We start from the raw sequence: 17,160 nt of genomic DNA on the forward strand, positions 1-17,160 counted from the left end.
CAGACCCTCCTCCTCTTCCTCCACCCCCTGTAGCCTGACAGAAGCTGCACCCTCCGCAGACGGTCCTCTACAGACAGAGGGTCTCGGGGGCCCTGCTCACTGCCTCAGTGTCCTCATCTGGGAAGAGGTAAGACTAATGGGAATGAACGGCCCGTGAGGGGTTACTGTGCTTGTCCCCTTCCACAGACAGGGAAACTGAGGCTCAGAGGCGACTTTGAGCTGCAGCTTCTGTTCCCTCCTCTGTAAAATGGGGATACCAAATCCTCCCTTCGAAGGTTACCTGGAGGATTCAATGAGTTAAATAAAGCCTTTAAACACTAAGTGGTGTCTGGCACATATTAGGTGCTCAACAAATGTTGGCTACTATTGTTGTTGTTCAGAGAGGTCACTCACAGCTAGTAAGTGGCTCAAACCAACTCAAACCCAGGTCTGTATGACTCTAAAGCGACTCTCCTCTCACAACCACAACGTAATAATGATATTAATAACAAAAGCAACAAGAGTAACACCACCACCGCCATTGATAGTATTTCACTCTGCAAGCGATGTCTCTAAGGGTTGAGCCGAAGGTTACCAGGTGGCGGCCCCTGCCCAGCGCCCAGGCCCCAAGCGCCGGCGCTGATCGCCCCCGGCCCTCTCCGTCCTCGGCAGGGACAGGTGGGCAGCCGGCAGAGCCTCCCGCTGGGGGCGCCCCCCAATCCGGTCGCCTGGGGGGCCGAGCGGGGACGGGGCGCCCTGGGCGGCCCAGGGAGCCCCTCGGAGGAGGCGAGTGCGGCTCTGGGGCTCTGGCAGGAGCCGCGCGGCCTGGAAGACATTACACGGCTGTCGGAGGGGGGCGTCAGGGGGGCGTCGCCCGCAGTTCCGGAGGGGGTCCCGGCGGCGGACGAGCCGGGCGAGGGGACGGCCCCGCCACAAAGCGCGCTTTGTTCTGCGCTCCCCCCCCCGGGAGCTGGAACCAATGGATTGGCGGCAGCTGAGGTCATCTGTCAGGCAGAGCTGGGGGTCAGGCCCGGGGAAGGGGCCTCGAGGCAGCGCGGGGCGGGTGGGCCCGCGGGGGTGCACGTAGGGGGCCGACTGTAGGCGCGAGCTTGGCAGGTCGCTGCTCCGCTTCGGGCCTGTTAACCCGTCTGTCCAACCAGAAAGATCATTTCTGTCCTGAGAATCAAAGTATGGAAACCATGATGATGATGATGATGATAATGATGATGATGATGATGGCCGCATTCTTGTAATGAGCAACCCCTATTCCCGCTCTGTGCAAGTGCTAAAGCCAGGGGCTGGGGAGGAAACTGGAAGCAAATGTGGTTTGTAACCTACAGTAGGTGTGTGCATGGGAGGTGGGAATGGATGTCGCAGCCAAGGAGAGTCAGGGCCTCTCCTGGTTCCCTGCTTTGAGCCTGGCCGACAGGTGGAGCTGCCCAGAGCCAAGTCCCGGAACCCACTGAGCCTGTCCTTGGTGCCCTCTGGTCCAGGATAGGGCAGGGCTGGAGCGACCCACATAGGTGTTTTTTCTGACTGGGGGGTAGGTCAGGGTCTGAACACTTTACCCCCAACAAAACTAGAGCCCATTCATTCATTCACATGCCCCATCTGCACGTGCCTCAGTGTTCCTATCCATGACAATTGGGCTTCAAAATTTTTGATACAGTGTCCCCTGGGGGAGGAGGCCATCAAGTACAAGGAGCCCCAGAAATTGCCCAAAATATGTGTGTGTTACTGGGGAAAGGGCTCATGGCTTTCTCTGGTTCTCAACCATGTTCATGACCCTAAAAAAGATTAAGAAGCACTGGTTGGAGTGCAGGGAAGGGAAACGGGCCCCCAAACTCTGCTGGAGGGTGTGGCACTTGGAAGTTGCCAGTATCTTATAAGTGGGAAATGGGCGTCTGTATGAGGCAGGCAGTTCCACTCCTAGATGTGCAGTGGAGGGCGCAGAGTGATGGTGCTGGGTGTTCACAGCAGCAAACAACTGCAAACCCCAAGTGTCCATTAACAGGAATGTGACCAGTAAATGGCTACCTTCATGCGCTGGAACACCACGCAGCAATGAAAAGGAATGCTCCAGACCTACATGGAATTTACTCGTTCAACAGATACCTACTGAACACCTAGTAAGTACCAGGCACTGTTCTTAGCACTGGACCTACAGTGATAAACAAGACAGATGAAGTCCTGCCTCAAGAATGTACATTCCAGTGGGCAGGACAGACGTGAACAGACACAGAGGATACTTTCAGACAGTGTGATAAATGCCATGAAGAAAATAAAACTGGGTAAGGGGATAGAAGGATGGAGGAGGGGGCTGTCTTAGGCAGTATGGTTGGGGAAGGCCCCTTGGAAGAAGTGACATTTCAACAGAGACCAGAATGAGGGAGCTCTAGGAAGAGCACTAATGGGGCAGGTGGCTAGGGCACGTTGCCAAGGGAGGAAAGCAATATGCAAAATAATGTCAAAAAGAAAAACAATCTTTACTTAAACACACACACACTACTACCAAGTTAGATAAGGTTCTGGAAGGGTATATGCCAGATGTACGAAGGTAACTGTCCCAGGAGGGCAAAGGGACAACCAGGGCTGGACTCACGGTGGGCTTCAGCTTGCTTCTAACACTTTAATATTTAATTATTTAACATTTTAATATCTTAATGTTTAAAAGGTAAATATATTCACAAAAAACTTGTGAAATGAAAAAAATTGTAAAAATCTACCATGGTGAAGGGAGTCGGTTCCAGGGCATTGAGGGGCCTAAGGGGTCCCTATGTGCTGCCTTTCACCAGATCCAAGTTCCTGGGGGCAGGGGACACACTGGATCATGGGAGCCCAGAAGAGGTACATGGCTCTGCTAGGAGGGGCCTGGAAGCTTCTTGGAGGACGTGCCTTCTTTGCTGAGCCTGAGATTCTCTGTCCCGGTGCCCCCATGTAGACAGGGAGATGGGCCCGGCGAGGCTGTGATGTGTGCAAGGTCACACAGCAAGGGCAGATAAGCAGAACCTGAAACCTCAGACTCCCAGCCAGGTCCCCTTATGCCTGAACCCCCAGCTGCCCGGGTTAGCTGATGGGCCTTTCTCAGCCAGGCCCTTCCCTCCTGCCCCGTCCTACAGCAGCAGGCCCGAGACCCAGCCCTGCCCCGGGGGCAGGAGAGCAGCACCACCTGCTGGCGGAAGAGGGAAACGCAGCGCTCTGACCCCATCCCGCGCCACGTGCGGGTTACACACCCTTCAAAACCCAGCTCCTCTTCCTTAGATGACCAGTCCCTCCCACTGCGAGTCTGTTCTGCAGTTCCTTCCCAGTGCCTAGCGCTGCCTGGTTGGCTCTTCTCTGCAAGCAGGAAAAGTTTCAAGAGGGGGCGACCACCAGCTCTTACTCCAGGCCAGTGGGCGCAGGAGATGTTTACTCACAGCAGACAGTGGCACCTCACAAAAGCACAGCTCGCAAAGCGTGTCCTCAGCTTCCCTGACCCTTGATACAAACCTTAGGGGTACACAAGCCAGCTGACAGCTTGGAAAAAGTCCCCAGGGGAGGGAAAGACTTGCCCAGTGTCACACAATGAGTACACAAGCTGGTCCCAGAACACAGATCTCCTGGGGCCCAGCCTAAGGGGCCTTCCTCTCCACTGGGGGTGGGAGTAGGGGGCGGTCACCTTATCTGAAATTGATGCAGTCTAAATAAGTAGTTCTCGGCTTGTGGTCCCTGAACAGCTGCATTGCCATCACCTGGGAACTTGCTAGAAAAGCAAAATCTCAGGCTTTGCTCCAGATCTACCGAATCAGAAACTCCAGGGTGAAGCCCGAAATCTGGGATTCAGCAACCAAGCTTGAGAACCCAAACCATTGGTCTAAAGCAATTGCACCCCTCCTTTTTTATTAAATAAACTTTTATTTTGTAATGATTTTAGATTTACAGGAAAGTTGCAGAGATAGTACAGAGGTCTTGTATACACTTCACCCACCTACCCCAACGTCGCATCTTACATACCCATGGTACAACTGTCAAAACAAAGAGAATGACATTGCTGTATTATGTTTAACTGAAATTCAGACTTTATTCAGATTTCCAGTTTCCCCACTAATGTCCTGTTTCTGTTCTATGATCCAAGCCAGGATAACACATCACATTTGGGACTATGTCCCTTTTCAGTTCTACTATTGGTCACCTCAGTCATCTTTCCCTGGGACAGAGAATGGGTGAGAAAGCTGCTGTCCTTGTTATCGAGCTGGGGAAACTGAGGCTTGAAAATGACACGTGACCAAGTTCTCTTGGAGGGCAGTGAGAACAAGGCCCGCCGCAGTCTGTACCCTCCCTCTGCCTCTCCCTTTCTCCCAGGACTACTGGTTTTCAGAATCCTCTCTGGAATATTCCCCCAGCTTACCCCCATTTCACCAAGGCAGAAAATGAGATACCTCCACTACGGTGGGTCCAGCCCTTGCAGAGACCCCCTTCCTGCCCTATCGCCTCTTCCCCTAGACCCTGCGGGCCAGGACAATGTCTCAGTGCCTTCAGACTGGGCAGAGTGAGGCCCTACGAGACAGAGGGAAAAATACTGTTATTTGCCCAACCAAAATTATTTGTGACAGATGAGAAACGGCCACAAGTTCTTCATGGCTCCTCCCATCAGGAGGTGTAAAGAGGTACAGTCTGTTTCCATCCCTTGACTCCGGGCAGAGCCTTGTGATTTGCTGTGACCAAAGAACTCAGCAGAAGTGACACAGTCCCAGGGCCAGGCCCACAACTCCAGAAGTCTTGCAGCTTCCACTCTCAGTCTTTTGTAACCCTGCGGCCATGACGCGGATGAGCCTGAGCTGGACTGCTAGAGAGGCCACACGGAAGAGAACCAAGTGACCCCAGTCTGCAGCCTGTTACCTGCCGGACAAATGAGTAAGGCTATCCTGGACCATCGAGGCCCAGCTGGGGTGGCAGCTGACTGTAGCCCAACGAAGGACCCCAGGGCAAGACCAGCAGAACTGCCCAGATGAGCCCAGCCCAAATCGCCAGCCCACAGAATCGTGGGCAAATAAATGATTGGTTTTTAACTCCTACGTTTTGGGATGGTTTGTTACACCGCAAAGGCTACCTGATACACAACTCCTCATTTCTCTCTTGGTGATGGGATCCTGGTTTTATTTTAGGAGGCAGCGTGCCAGTCTCAGTAGATGGAACATGACTGGTCTACTCAACTGTGACAGTTCTGTTTGTCTTAGCTCTCTTTACAGCTAGGGGTGGCAATGGCAGCTGGCTCAGGCCAAGGAGACCTCAGTGAAAGTGTGCAGGGGGAGACAGCAGGAAACAGGCCTTTAACAGAGGTTTTACTTTCTGATAGAAGTTGACAGGTCCAGCTAGCTTGGCCCTACCTCTTCCCCTACTCCTTTCTTCCTTGAACACAGATCAAGGAAGATATAGCAGCTACCTCGTGACCATGAAGTAACAACCAATGAGGGCAAGACAAAAGAATTAGAGATGTGAACCCTACCTTTGCTCAGTTGTTGAACCAACACCATTAGCCACCTGTCTCCAGAATTCATGCTAGGTGGAAAAACCAACATGTTTAAGCCACTGCAACTGAGATTTTCCTTTCCTTGCAGCTGCAGATAGTCCATACAATAGAGTACAGAGAAACAAAAATGCAGAAGGATCCTTGTCCTTGGGAATTTGGAACCAGCAGCACGTGGCTCTGCAAATCCTTTCTCATTTCATCCTCTCAATAATCCATCAAGGGTAAGGCCATGACCCTGTTTTCACAGAGGTGGGAACTGGGGCTCCCACACTGTTCAGCATGAGTCCCAGGCCTTACAGCTAGCCAAGGGGGGTGAGAGTCAGACCCTTTCCCCAGGTGCAAAAAGAATGCACCCCCGAGACCCCTTCTGCATGTCCAGCCTGCTGGAGGCCAGGTGTTTCTTCTGGGCTCCTGGAGGTGGCAGCAGGTGCCAAGGAGGCTGCTACTGCAAGTCTGGCGTGGATGCCCCCAGGTACACCCTTAGGTCCGAGAGCGTGGACTGGACAAGCTTGGCAGGGATGGTCTCTCGCTATAGCTGCTGGTAGGCCGCGTAGCGGTGGCAGCCCCCAAAGGAGTAGAAGTAGTCACCACCCTGGGCCCCTTTGATCCAGAGGACATCAATGGGGGGCACGCTGTCTGGGTCCTCCTGGAAGGAAGGGGCACAGAGTAAGTGGGCGTGGTACGATGCTTGACAGCTGGCAAAGCAGACTTCGTCAGCCTGCATTGGGCTCATGGGTGCTCATGCTGGAAATGTTAAATAGCCAGGAATTCTGTGAGCTGGTTGACATCATGCTGGTAGCTTGAAGGTCAGCCATGGAAAGAGTATTTACACCAGGGAAATGGGCAAATGCTACAAATCAGGGATTCCCCCCCCCTCCCCCCAGGGACCAGGTTGGTAACCATTTCTCAACACACCACATGCACACGGTACATCTGGCCCTGCTCCCCACTCTGGGAAAAAGGTACAAGCAGAATGAGACAGACACAGCCCCTGCCTTCATAGGGCTTCAGTCTAGTGGGGCAGATGGAACAGAGAAGTGAATATTACAGTGATAAATGCTACGAAGACAATAAGACAGGTGGCATGACAGGGATTGGGGTCCACAAGGCCACTCTGAGGTGACACTAAAGCAGAGTACTTGGGAAGATAGAGAAGCAGAATAGATTAAGCGCCCAAGTGCCTGGGTTCAAATTCCAGTTCTGCTATTTAGCAGCTATGTGACCTTAGGCAATTAACCTTTTTGTGCCTTAGTTTCCCCATATATTAAATGGGAATGAAGATAATAGACACACCTCATACTACAGAATATATGTATATTAAATGAGTTACTATATGTAAAGCGTTTCAAACAATGCTTGGCACATGCAAAGCGCTCAATAATGTACGCTATGCATTACCTGAGGGAACAGCATTCTAGTCAGAGGGAACAGCAGATGCCAAGGGCCTGAGGCCAGTACAAGTTCACTGTGTTGGAGGCACAGCAAGGAGGCCAGTGTGACCAGAGCGGACTCAAGGGTCAAGCAGAAAGGTCAGAGGGCAGCAGGAGCCAGGTGATGTGGGGCCGTTTCTAAGAGCAGTGGGTAGGCTCTGAATTGTTTTAAATGGGCAGGGGTGTTGTGATCCGATGCACATTCTAGAAAGTTGTCACTGTTGAAAAGAGGCTTCACGGGGTGGCAAGGGCACAGCAGACAGGACAGAGGCGAGGTCTCTGCAGGTGTTCAGCGAAGATGCTGTCTTGGATGATGGTGTGATGGGGACAGAGAGAAGTAGACAGGTTTGGGACATGTTTAGGGGGCAGATCCGAGGGGGGTTGTGGAGGGGTGGATGTGAGGGCAAGAGAGGAGAATCTACAGCGATTTCCTGTTAGGGCCCAAGCAGCCAGGGGGAGAGCGGGTCATCCTTTCAGTAGGGAAAGCCAGAGGCAGGAGGGGTAGGGGGTAGAGCATGCTGGGGAGACCCCATTAAGTATGAGCTGCCTAAAGACTTCCTGCCCCTGGCCCCGGTCCTCTCTCATGCTGCTTGGATGGAGTCATTGATCCATAAATTCCACAAATGATTTTTAAGAAGTAGGGCTGGAGCTCTAGAACCTGACAAACCTGAATTTGAATCTCAGCTCCTTTACAGAGCAGCTAGGGGACGCTGAATGAGTGGCCTCACCGCTCTGAACATTGTCCTTCATCTGTAAAATGGGCATGAGACTTCCTATGGGGCTGTTTTTGAAGAGTGAGTGAGCTCACGCATGGGAGGCATTGCTGGGGCACCAGCGAGGGGCAGCTGTGCCAGGCAGGTCTCGTGCTGGGGACTGGGGGCACGATGGCCGGTGGGCAGAATAGTGGCTCCCAAAGATGTCCGTGTCCTAATCCTTGGAGCCTGTGAATGTGTCACCTTATATGGCAGAAGAGACTTTGCAGATGGAATTAAGGTAAGGATTTTGAGAGGGGAAGATTATCCTGGGTTATCCAGGTGGGTTAACTGTAATCACCACGGTCCTTAAAAGTGGAAGAGGGAGGCAGCAGAGGCGGTCAGAGCGATGCGATGTGAGAAGGAGTCGACCTGCCATTGCCGGCTTTGCAGATGGAGGAAGAGGCCATGAGTGTGGGTGGCTTCTAGAAGCTGGGAAAGGCAGGAAACGGATTCTCCCCTGGAGCATCCAGAAAACAACACAGCCCTGCTGACACCTTGATTTTAGCCATGAAGACCCATTTTGGGCCTCTGAACCATAGAACTGTAAAATAATAAGTGGGTGCTGTTTTAAGCCACTGCGTTTGTGATAATTTACTACAGTGGTCAATGAAAACTAATGCAGATGGTAAGTAAGCAAAGCAGATCCGGTTCTTGTCCTCCCAGAGCGCATGGTTCTAGCACGAAAGACAGGTGTCTAAACAGGCCACTGAAATCCAGTGGGATCAGAGCTATGCTGGTGAGCACACAGGTGGCTGCGAGGCCACAGGAGCTCCTGACCCAGTAGGGGTGGTCGGGGAAGATGCTGACACTGAGACAGGAAGATGGAGAAGTTAGAAACAATGAGACAGAGGTGGGAGAGTTTCCTGACAGGAGGAAGAGCCTGTGCAAAGGCCCAGTGGTGGGAGAGAGCATGCATGGCTAGGTCCCTTCCCCCACAAACAGCCAGGCACTGTGCCAGTGTTGAAGCCAAGATGTGACAAAGTCCCTGCTCTTGTGGAGTTCACATGAGGTGGAGAAGATGGACAACAAAACACAAATGAACAATATAATTTCTGGTGGACGTAAGTGGTACACAGAGGAACACCTCAGGCTAAGGGGAGAGCTACCAAGGCCAGGGGCCCATTAGCAAGGTGGTCAGGGAGGCAGAGCCCTGCATCTGGCAGGGGAGCAGGCCCTGTGGACATCTGGGGAAGTGGCTCCAGACGGTGAGGACAGGAGTGCAAATCCCAGGGCTGAAAGATACCTGGGTTGTCCAGGGGTTGCTGGGGCTTAGAGATCTCATGTGCTCACCTTCCAAGGGTCCAGGGGAAGGGGACACAATGCCATATAGGCCCAGCATGACACACATGTTCCTGCAGCAGCCCCCTCCTCAGGTTCCTGCCAGGATCACTCCGGCATTCCTGGACACCCTCCCTCAGTGATGGGGCTGACCCCTGTCCTCGCCCACTTCCTGTTCAGACAAGGCCCTCCCAGCAGACATGACGTGCCCAGTCCCATTGCCACTGTCACAGCCATAAGCGACTGCAGATTATCTCTGGAGAGAGTGATGACCATGCAGCTGGGCGCTGCTGCCTGGCCGCCTAAGTGTGAATTCCGGCTGTGCCACTTTCTGAGTGCCTGACCTTGGACAAGTTGCTAAAAAACGCTCTGGTGCTTCAGTTTCTCGTTGGAAAAGAGAGACAGTATCTACCTCGCAGCGTAGGCATAGAACAATAAGGGGCTTAAAACAGCTCCTGGGCCGCTGCAAGCGCTGCGAGTTAGGGATCATTACTTAAATTATGTCGCCCAATCCCGTCCTTGCTGACGTGATGTAACGGGCCCAGAGAGCCCCAGCCACTTGCTCAAGGTCACACAGCAAAGGCTGAACTCCGGCAGAGGCTGGAACCAGTCTGTCTGGCGTCCACCGCGACCTCCCTCCTCCCGATCCCTCCCCCCAGCTGGCCGGCCTCCCTAGGGCCTCACCCGGATCGTGTCCACGAGGCTCTGCACCTTGGCCGGGTCCAGCACAGACGGCAGCGGCCGGATGAGCACGCTCAGCGGCACGTTGTGCACCGCGGCGATGCAGCCCGAGTGGATGCTGCTGTTGTGCGCGCCGCCGCTGGGCCCGGGACCCTCGGACGCCCCCGGGCCAGCGCCCGCCCTGCCCAGCGCTCCGCCCGCGCGCAGCCCCATCGCGCCACCGCCGCCGCCGCGGGACGTACAGCCTCCCCCGGCTTTAACTCGGGCCGGGCCGTACCATTCCGCGCCGCCGGGCGGGGGGGCCGGACCCGGGCAGCGCGCGTTTCTCCCCCAGCCCCGCGGTGGTCCGGCCCCGGCCCGCTGTCCCCAGCGGGACACCCGTCGTGCTCGCTGGGCGTGGCCTGACCGGCGCGGGGCTCCCGCTCTCCGCCTGGGGGCGCCCCGCTGCCTCCCCTCCGCCGCGCCGCGGCCGGGGAATGGAAGCGCCCGGGCGGGCTGACTCAGGGTGAGTTTGCAGGTCGTGGGGCGGGAGGGGCGCTGGTGACGCACGGTCTGGATGACTCAAGGCCGCGGAGGCGGGGGACGCAGGGGGCGGCGGCCGGACCTGCCTAGCAAGGATGAGTCTGCAAAGCAGCGCTTGGCTGCCGTGTTCATCGGAGCCCTGGGGATGACAGCCACAGGAGTGATAGTGCCCACGATGTAGTAATACTCGTAATACTACGAGTCTGCTGCTGCGTCAGGCTCTGATCTAGCACTTTGCACTTAGAGTAACTATTTAAACCTCAAAACAAACCTGCAAGGTAGGTATGATTATTATTCCCATTTTACAGAAGAGGAGACTGAGACACAAAGAGGTGTAAGTGATTTCCCCAAGGTCGTGGAGTCGTAAATGGCTGAATCAGGGATCAAAGTCAGTCTGGCTCCAGAGTTCTCTCTCTACCCCACTGCTGGCTTCCTGGGTTCCTCAACAGTGACTGTCACGAAGAGCCTTCTGGAATCGTGCTGACTGCGTGGACACAGCCCTAAAGTTCCACACTGTCTCATTGTTTCATTGCAGCACCACTAGGAAGTAGGTGTGGTTATCAAACCACTTATCCAAGGTGGGTTGGCTGAAAATGAAAGTCAGGTCATCAGAGTCCAAAGCCTGGGGCCACTTAAGCCCCAGCTCCAATTAGGGAGGTGGACAGCCAGACTCTGTTCTTGTCTGGTCTGGTTATTTTCTCTCTCACCCTGGTTGGCACATGCATGGGCAATGCATACTCGCCCTGTCAGATGGAGAAAACCAAAAGTGGGGGCCTACATGGCCTTCGGCCAGTTGCTGACACTTTCGAACCCTGTCTGTAAAATGAGGTCGTGCTGCCCATCACTCAAAGTTGTGTGACCGAGAGGATGTGTGTAAGTGCTCTGTGAATTGCATAACATCCCATTTTGCTGTTGAAGATCATTCATTTTGGGTTTAGCCTCTCACAAAGCCTTAGAGCCCTGAGGCCACTGTAAATTTGACTTGGGCCTTTCGCTTTCTCTTCTGCAGTTCCAGAATATCATCCCTGTGAGCAACTGAATCTGACTTTGTTTCAGGAAGTAGATCTGACACACATACTCCGGCCCCAGAACGATTGAGAATTAGACAATTTCACCAAGAGAGAAGTTGTCCATTCTAGAACTACTTCCTCCTTATAGGAAGTAAGGATGGCAGAATAACAGTTTCTGGAGTGGAAAAATGGAGATTTGACCTGAATCTCTCAACACGGTTTCCCCGGTGAGGCCCCACACCTGGCATCAAATTCTGTATGTTAAGATACCTATGGCCCAATTCAAAATGGCTTAAACATTAAGAAGATTTTTTCTCACATAATAAGATGTTTGGAGGTAGGTGTATGCAAGGTTGGTAAAGAGGCAGTTAAACAATGTTATCAAAGACCCATGTCTGTCCATCTTTTTGTGCCATCATCTCCAGCATTCTGGCCTTTATCCTCAGGTTTGCCCCTCGTGGTCTTGAGATGGCTATGGTAGCTCAGCCATCACATCACATCACTACATAAGGATGCTCAAAGGTGGCAGTTAGGACATCTCTATCTCTTTGTGGTGGTTTTTTTTTTTTTTTTTTTTTGAGACAGGGTCTCTGTTGCCCCCAAGTGCAGTGGTCTGATCATAGCTCACTGTAACCTCAAACTCCTGAGCTCAAGCCATCCTCCTGCCTCAGCCTCCTGAGTAGCTGGGACTACAGGCATGCACCACCACATCCAGCTTATTTTCTGACTTTTTTAGTGACAGGGTCTTACTGTATTGCCCAGGCTGGTCTCGAACTCCTGGACTCAATTGATCCTCTTGCCTTGGCTTCGCAAAGTGCTGGGATTATAGGTGTGAGCCATGGTGCCCAGCCTGTGCCTCTTTTTAAGAGTGAAGAAACCTTTCTAACCCTCCCCCTCTGACCCTGCCCTGCTAGGGTCCAGACCTCAACCAGCCTCTGACAAGGGGAGTGGAATTACAGTGACTAGTTTGGTTTGGTTGGCACTCATCTCTAGGTTCAAGAGGGTTTACCCTCCCTGAGGTGCATGGCTCCTGATCCCTGAACAGAACTGGGAAGGCGTGATAGCAGCAGCTAGCTTTCCTGTAGGGATCCTCCCCTCCCCACTCTTGGGACTGTGTGCTTGCTGGGGCAGACCCCGTCCCTCAGGGATGGGGGACTGGGAGGACCTGTCCAGCCTGTCCAGTCAGCAGTTCCATTAGACTGGCCCACCTAGCCCCAAACCAGTGAGACCCAGATTTAACCTCCTGTTAGGATGCAGGTGAGCCACCTCCCACCAAGGCTCAGGTAAGCCTGGTACTAGAAGCTGGTGAAATTCTGGGATCTATCCAATATCTTTGTGTCTTAGTTTGGATTCTCTCAAAAGTAGAACCTCAGATAAGGATTTGTGTGCATATCGTTTATTTGGGAGATGTTCTAGTTAGTATTGAATCACTTCAAAATTTAGTGGCACAAAACAATAATGCTATTATCCTCACAGATTCTGTGGGTCAGGAATTCAGACAGGATGCAGTGGGGACTGTTTGTTTCTTCTTTATGATGTCTGGGCCATCAGCTGGGAGGTGACTGGATGGCTAGGGCTGGGATCATCTAGAAGTGTCTTCACTTACATGTCTAGTGGATGATACTGCCTGCTGGCTGGAACCTCATCTTGGACTGTCAGCCAGAACAACCACACATGGCCTCTCCATATGGCTTGGGCTTCCTCACAGCATGGCGGCTGGTTTCCAAGAGCAAGTGTCCCGAGAGAACCTGGCAGAAGCTTCATGACCTTTTGCAATCTAGTCTTGGAAGTCATGCAGCAGGATTTCTGCAACATTTTATTTGCTGGAGCTGTCACAAGCCCTCCCAGGCTCAAGGGAAGGGGACATAGACACCATCTCCTGATGGGGGGGTAGTAAGTTTCTAAGAAAGCCTGTGGGATGAGACAGACTAGTGTGACTATCTGCTAAAGGAGGTGACCCCAGGATGTACTGGGGAAGGGAGAAATGCCAATTAAAGAGTGTATTAATGAGAAGGTTAACTTGGTGGGCAGCTGGGCCTAATTCCTGCTGGGGACTTTCTGAAGAACCATCATGCATCATGCGTCCAAATTGTCCCTCTGAGGAACAAGGGGGCTGGCTCCTGTCCCTCACTGGTTGAGGGTGGTCTGAAGCTGTAAAATTTCTGACATTTCTGAGCTGTCCTGCACTTGAACTGAGCAAGCATTTGTGGACCCAGAATCCTGAAGCTTTCTACTTATGGAGACCTGAGAGGTGGCCCAGGGGGATAAAGAGCAGGACACCAATAAATTCCTTTTCTGTCCAAGCCAGCCAGAGTCCATGTTTGTTGTATGCACCCAAAGGCCCTGCTTGCCTCCCCACCCATCCCACCCCTGGGCTCTCTGCTCTTCCCTCAGCAGGTTGGCCTAGATGCAGTGTTCACCCCTTCACATTCATCTTTGACAAAGCATCTTGCACACGAGTCGTTCAGGTATGCGGAGGACTCTCCTGAGTGTGTGGGAAGACGAAAGGATTTCTGTGCCACAAAAGTAACATTCAATTTTAAATTCCCTTCCTCCTTAAACTGCTCTTGTCCATTTCAACGGTTTGGATTACAGGCTTCCGCCTTGTTGCTTGGTCCCCCTGTCCCTTGCTGTTTTCTTCTCCATCTCCTCTTAGTCCCCTGTACTGACCCTTATGTTCCTGTTCTTATTTCGTGTAGAAAGTTCACCTCTTGCTTCTGCAGCTTTGGTACCTGCTGAACATCTGCATGGGGTCTTGAGACAGTGTCATACTTAAACTGTCTCTCCTCATAGTCACAAGATGACTTCCAGTGCCAACTGGGAGCATCCTCCTTCTATGTTCACATCCAGAAGAAGAGCGAGAGAACCTCTCCCCCAGTGATGATGGAATTAAAGCCTTTAAAGACTGGGTTTTCATTCTCAGGGTCACCTCCTGGTTCAAGATTGCTGCTGAAGTGCCAGCCATCTCATCCAAGTTTCAGCCTAGAAGGCGGTGGAGAAATGGAAATGCAAAAGCATATGACCCTCTCCTTTTTTAGAATGCTGTCTCAACAGTTTCATATAAAACTTCCCCTTGGATGTCATTGACCAGAACTTGGTCACATGGCCACCCCTGGCTGCAAAGACAGCGAGGATATGTAGTCTTCATTCATAGTGGCAGTGTGCTCAGTTAAAATTGGAGTTCTCTTACTAAGGAAGGCGAGAATAGACAGTAATACGTAGATAGCAAACTGAGCCACAGCTCCCAAGTTACAGGTGTTATGGTTCAGAGAAAAGGAAAGAGAGAAAATGTTCAAGTTCTAGTTGGATACTCACATCTGAAAAAATGGGCCATGGCTGTGAGGCATAGAGATTTAAAAAAGCGTAAGCCACCATTATTGATGATGACTTGAATGTATGGAGTTCATTTAAAAATAATTACTGTCACCTGCTCTTGGTTAGGCATTGTGTTAGACTCGGAGCATTTAATGATGGGAAATCCAAGATCCAGGTACATTTGTTCCCCCCCACCCCCACCCCCCACCACAAATTCATATATTGAAATCCTAGCCCCCAATGTAATAGTATTAGGAGGTGGGCCTTTGGGAGGTGATTATATCATGGGGGCAGAGCTCTCATGAATGGGATTAGAGACCCTCGAGGGACCCCTCACCCCTTCCGCCATGTGAGGACACAGAGAGAAGACGGCCATCTATGAACCAAGTAGGCCCTCACCAGGCACGCAATCTGCTGAGCCAGGACTTCCAGGCCTCCAGAACTGTGAGAAATAAATTTCTGTTGTTTATAAGCCACCTCGTCTGTGGTTTGTTGTAGCAGCCCAAGCAGACTAAGAAACTGGCACTGAGGAGCCAGGGTGCTGCTGTAACAAATATCTAAAACTGTAGAAGTGGCTTTGGAACTGGGTAATGCGTTGGACTGGAAGAGTATGGAAGCCCATGCCGGAAAGGCCTCCATGGCTGTGGATGGACTTCTGGTGAGGGCCCAGAAGGAAATGAGAAGAGCTGCAGAGAAAGCCTCCATCTTACAGAATGCCTAAGTGATCCTGAGCAGAATGTTGGCAGAAACGTGGACAAAAAAAGGCCATTCTGATGAGGAAACGAGGAACATGTTATTGGACAGTGGGGAAAAGGCCATGGTTGTTATCAAGTGGCAAAGAATTTGGCTGAATTGTGTTCATGTTAAGCAAAAAGGAAACAAAACTTAAAGGTTTGAAAACTTCTCAGCCTAACTATATTGCAAAAAATGATAAAGGGTGTTTGGGAGAGAACACTAAGGGTGTGGCCAAGCGTCCCTTTGATAAGGAGATTATTGTGGGTGTGAACCATAGACTTAATCAGCCACCCCAGCAGGAAAACTGCCAGGTATGAACCTAAGGGGAAGGAGGTGGGAAGGGATGAAGCAGGCTGTTAGACTTCTTGGATTTTACAGGACAGGACCAGAATGCAAGCTATTCTTCAAGACAAGGGAAGAATGACCCTGAAGGCAATTCAGAGATCATCAGCGCTGCCTCCTAAGTTTCAAAAATAGCCTTGCTTCCAACAGGCTGGACAACTCTGCCCAAAGCCATGGGGGCAGGGCTGCCCAGAACTGTTGGGGTGGGGCCACCTAGAGCCCTGGGCATCCACCCTGCTGGACAGAGCTGTGGGGGCAGGATGACCACCCCAGTGGCTTCAGAGGGTGGGGTCACTGCCCCAGTGGGTCTGGAAGGCCACCCCAGCAGGCCTAGAGGGCAGAACATTGAGCCAAAGAGGATTATTCTTGAGCTTTAAGATCTCATGGAGTTTGCCTCATAGTTTGGACTTAATTGAGATCTGCCACCCCTTTCTTCTTTCGTATTTCTCCCTTGTGGAATGGTTTATCCTATACCTGTCCCACCAGTGTGTTCTGGAAGTATTATAATACATAATTTGTTTGATTTCACAGGCTCACAGCTGGAGAGCAATTTGCCCCAGGATGAATCGTACCTTGAGTCTCACCAACATCTGAATTAGATGATATTTAGAAAAGACTCTGGACTGTAGACTTCAGAGTTGATGCTGGAATGTGTTAAGACTTTTGGGGCTGGTGGGATGTAATGAATGAATGTATTTTGCATGTGAGAAGGACATGAATTTGCGAGGGGCCCACTGGCAGAATGTTATAGGTTGAATATTTGTATCCCTCCAAAATTCATATGTTGAAATCCTACCCCCAATGTGATGGTATTAAGAGGTGGACCTTTGGGAGGTGATTAGGTCATGAATGGAATTAGTGTCCTTATAAAAGAGACCCTGGAGAGTTCCCTCACCCCTTCCCCCACGTGAGGACACAGTGAGAGGAAGGCCGTCTATGAACCAGGAAGCAGGTCTTCACCAGACACTGAATCTGCTGGCTCTTTGATCTAGGACTCCACGCCTCCAGAACTGTGAGAAATAAACTTTAGTTGTTTATAAGCCACCTAGTCTATGGCAGTGTGTTATATTAATAGCGGCCCAAATGGACGAAGACAGACGTGAACAGATCTGCGTTTTGTAAAAGATCCTTGTGGCTGCTGTGGATAGAGGAAGGGGACTGGGGGAGGCAGGATGGACCCAGGGAGACTGGAGAGAAGTCTGGTCCAGTTGTCCAGGTAAGAGATGATGGTGGCTATAGACCAAGGTGGAGACTGGGAAGATGGAGAGGAAAAATCAACAGGAGCTGATGATGGATTGGATGGTCAGGTGGGAAGACAGAGATGCAAGAGATGAGCTCTGGGTTTTATGACTGCAGGACTGGAGGGATGCTGGTGCCATTCATGGAGGTGGAAAACTCTGGAGAGTCATGGCTCCAGACTTGGGCTGGTCTCTTGTGCTTTGGGGATATCCAAGTGGAGGTGGACTGCATGCAAATACGCACTTTCAGTTGAGAGAGGGGATCTCAATTGAAAATGTAAATTTGTTGAGTCATCTGCATGTGAGTAGACATTGAAGCCATGGACATAGTGAACTTGCTTCAGGAGAGTATACAGGAATAGAAAG

At 51.8% G+C, this 17,160-nt stretch overlaps 1 protein-coding gene across 1 annotated transcript; it reads right to left on the reverse strand.

The window, feature by feature from the left end:
- Positions 1 to 5,691: 5,691 nt before the first annotated feature.
- SRXN1 (sulfiredoxin 1) lies at positions 5,692 to 9,852 on the reverse strand. Its single transcript, XM_069495620.1, has 2 exons — positions 9,636 to 9,852; positions 5,692 to 6,134 (listed from the first exon to the last, which is right to left on the reverse strand). Exons 1-2 carry the CDS (start codon positions 9,843 to 9,845, stop codon positions 6,018 to 6,020), a joined length of 327 nt encoding a protein of 108 aa, XP_069351721.1. The 5' UTR covers positions 9,846 to 9,852; the 3' UTR covers positions 5,692 to 6,017.
- Between the last annotated feature and the right edge of the window lie 7,308 nt (positions 9,853 to 17,160).

The sequence above is a fragment of the Eulemur rufifrons genome, chromosome 20 (genome assembly GCF_041146395.1).
Source record: "Eulemur rufifrons isolate Redbay chromosome 20, OSU_ERuf_1, whole genome shotgun sequence".
Classification (NCBI taxonomy): Eukaryota; Metazoa; Chordata; class Mammalia; order Primates; family Lemuridae; genus Eulemur; species Eulemur rufifrons.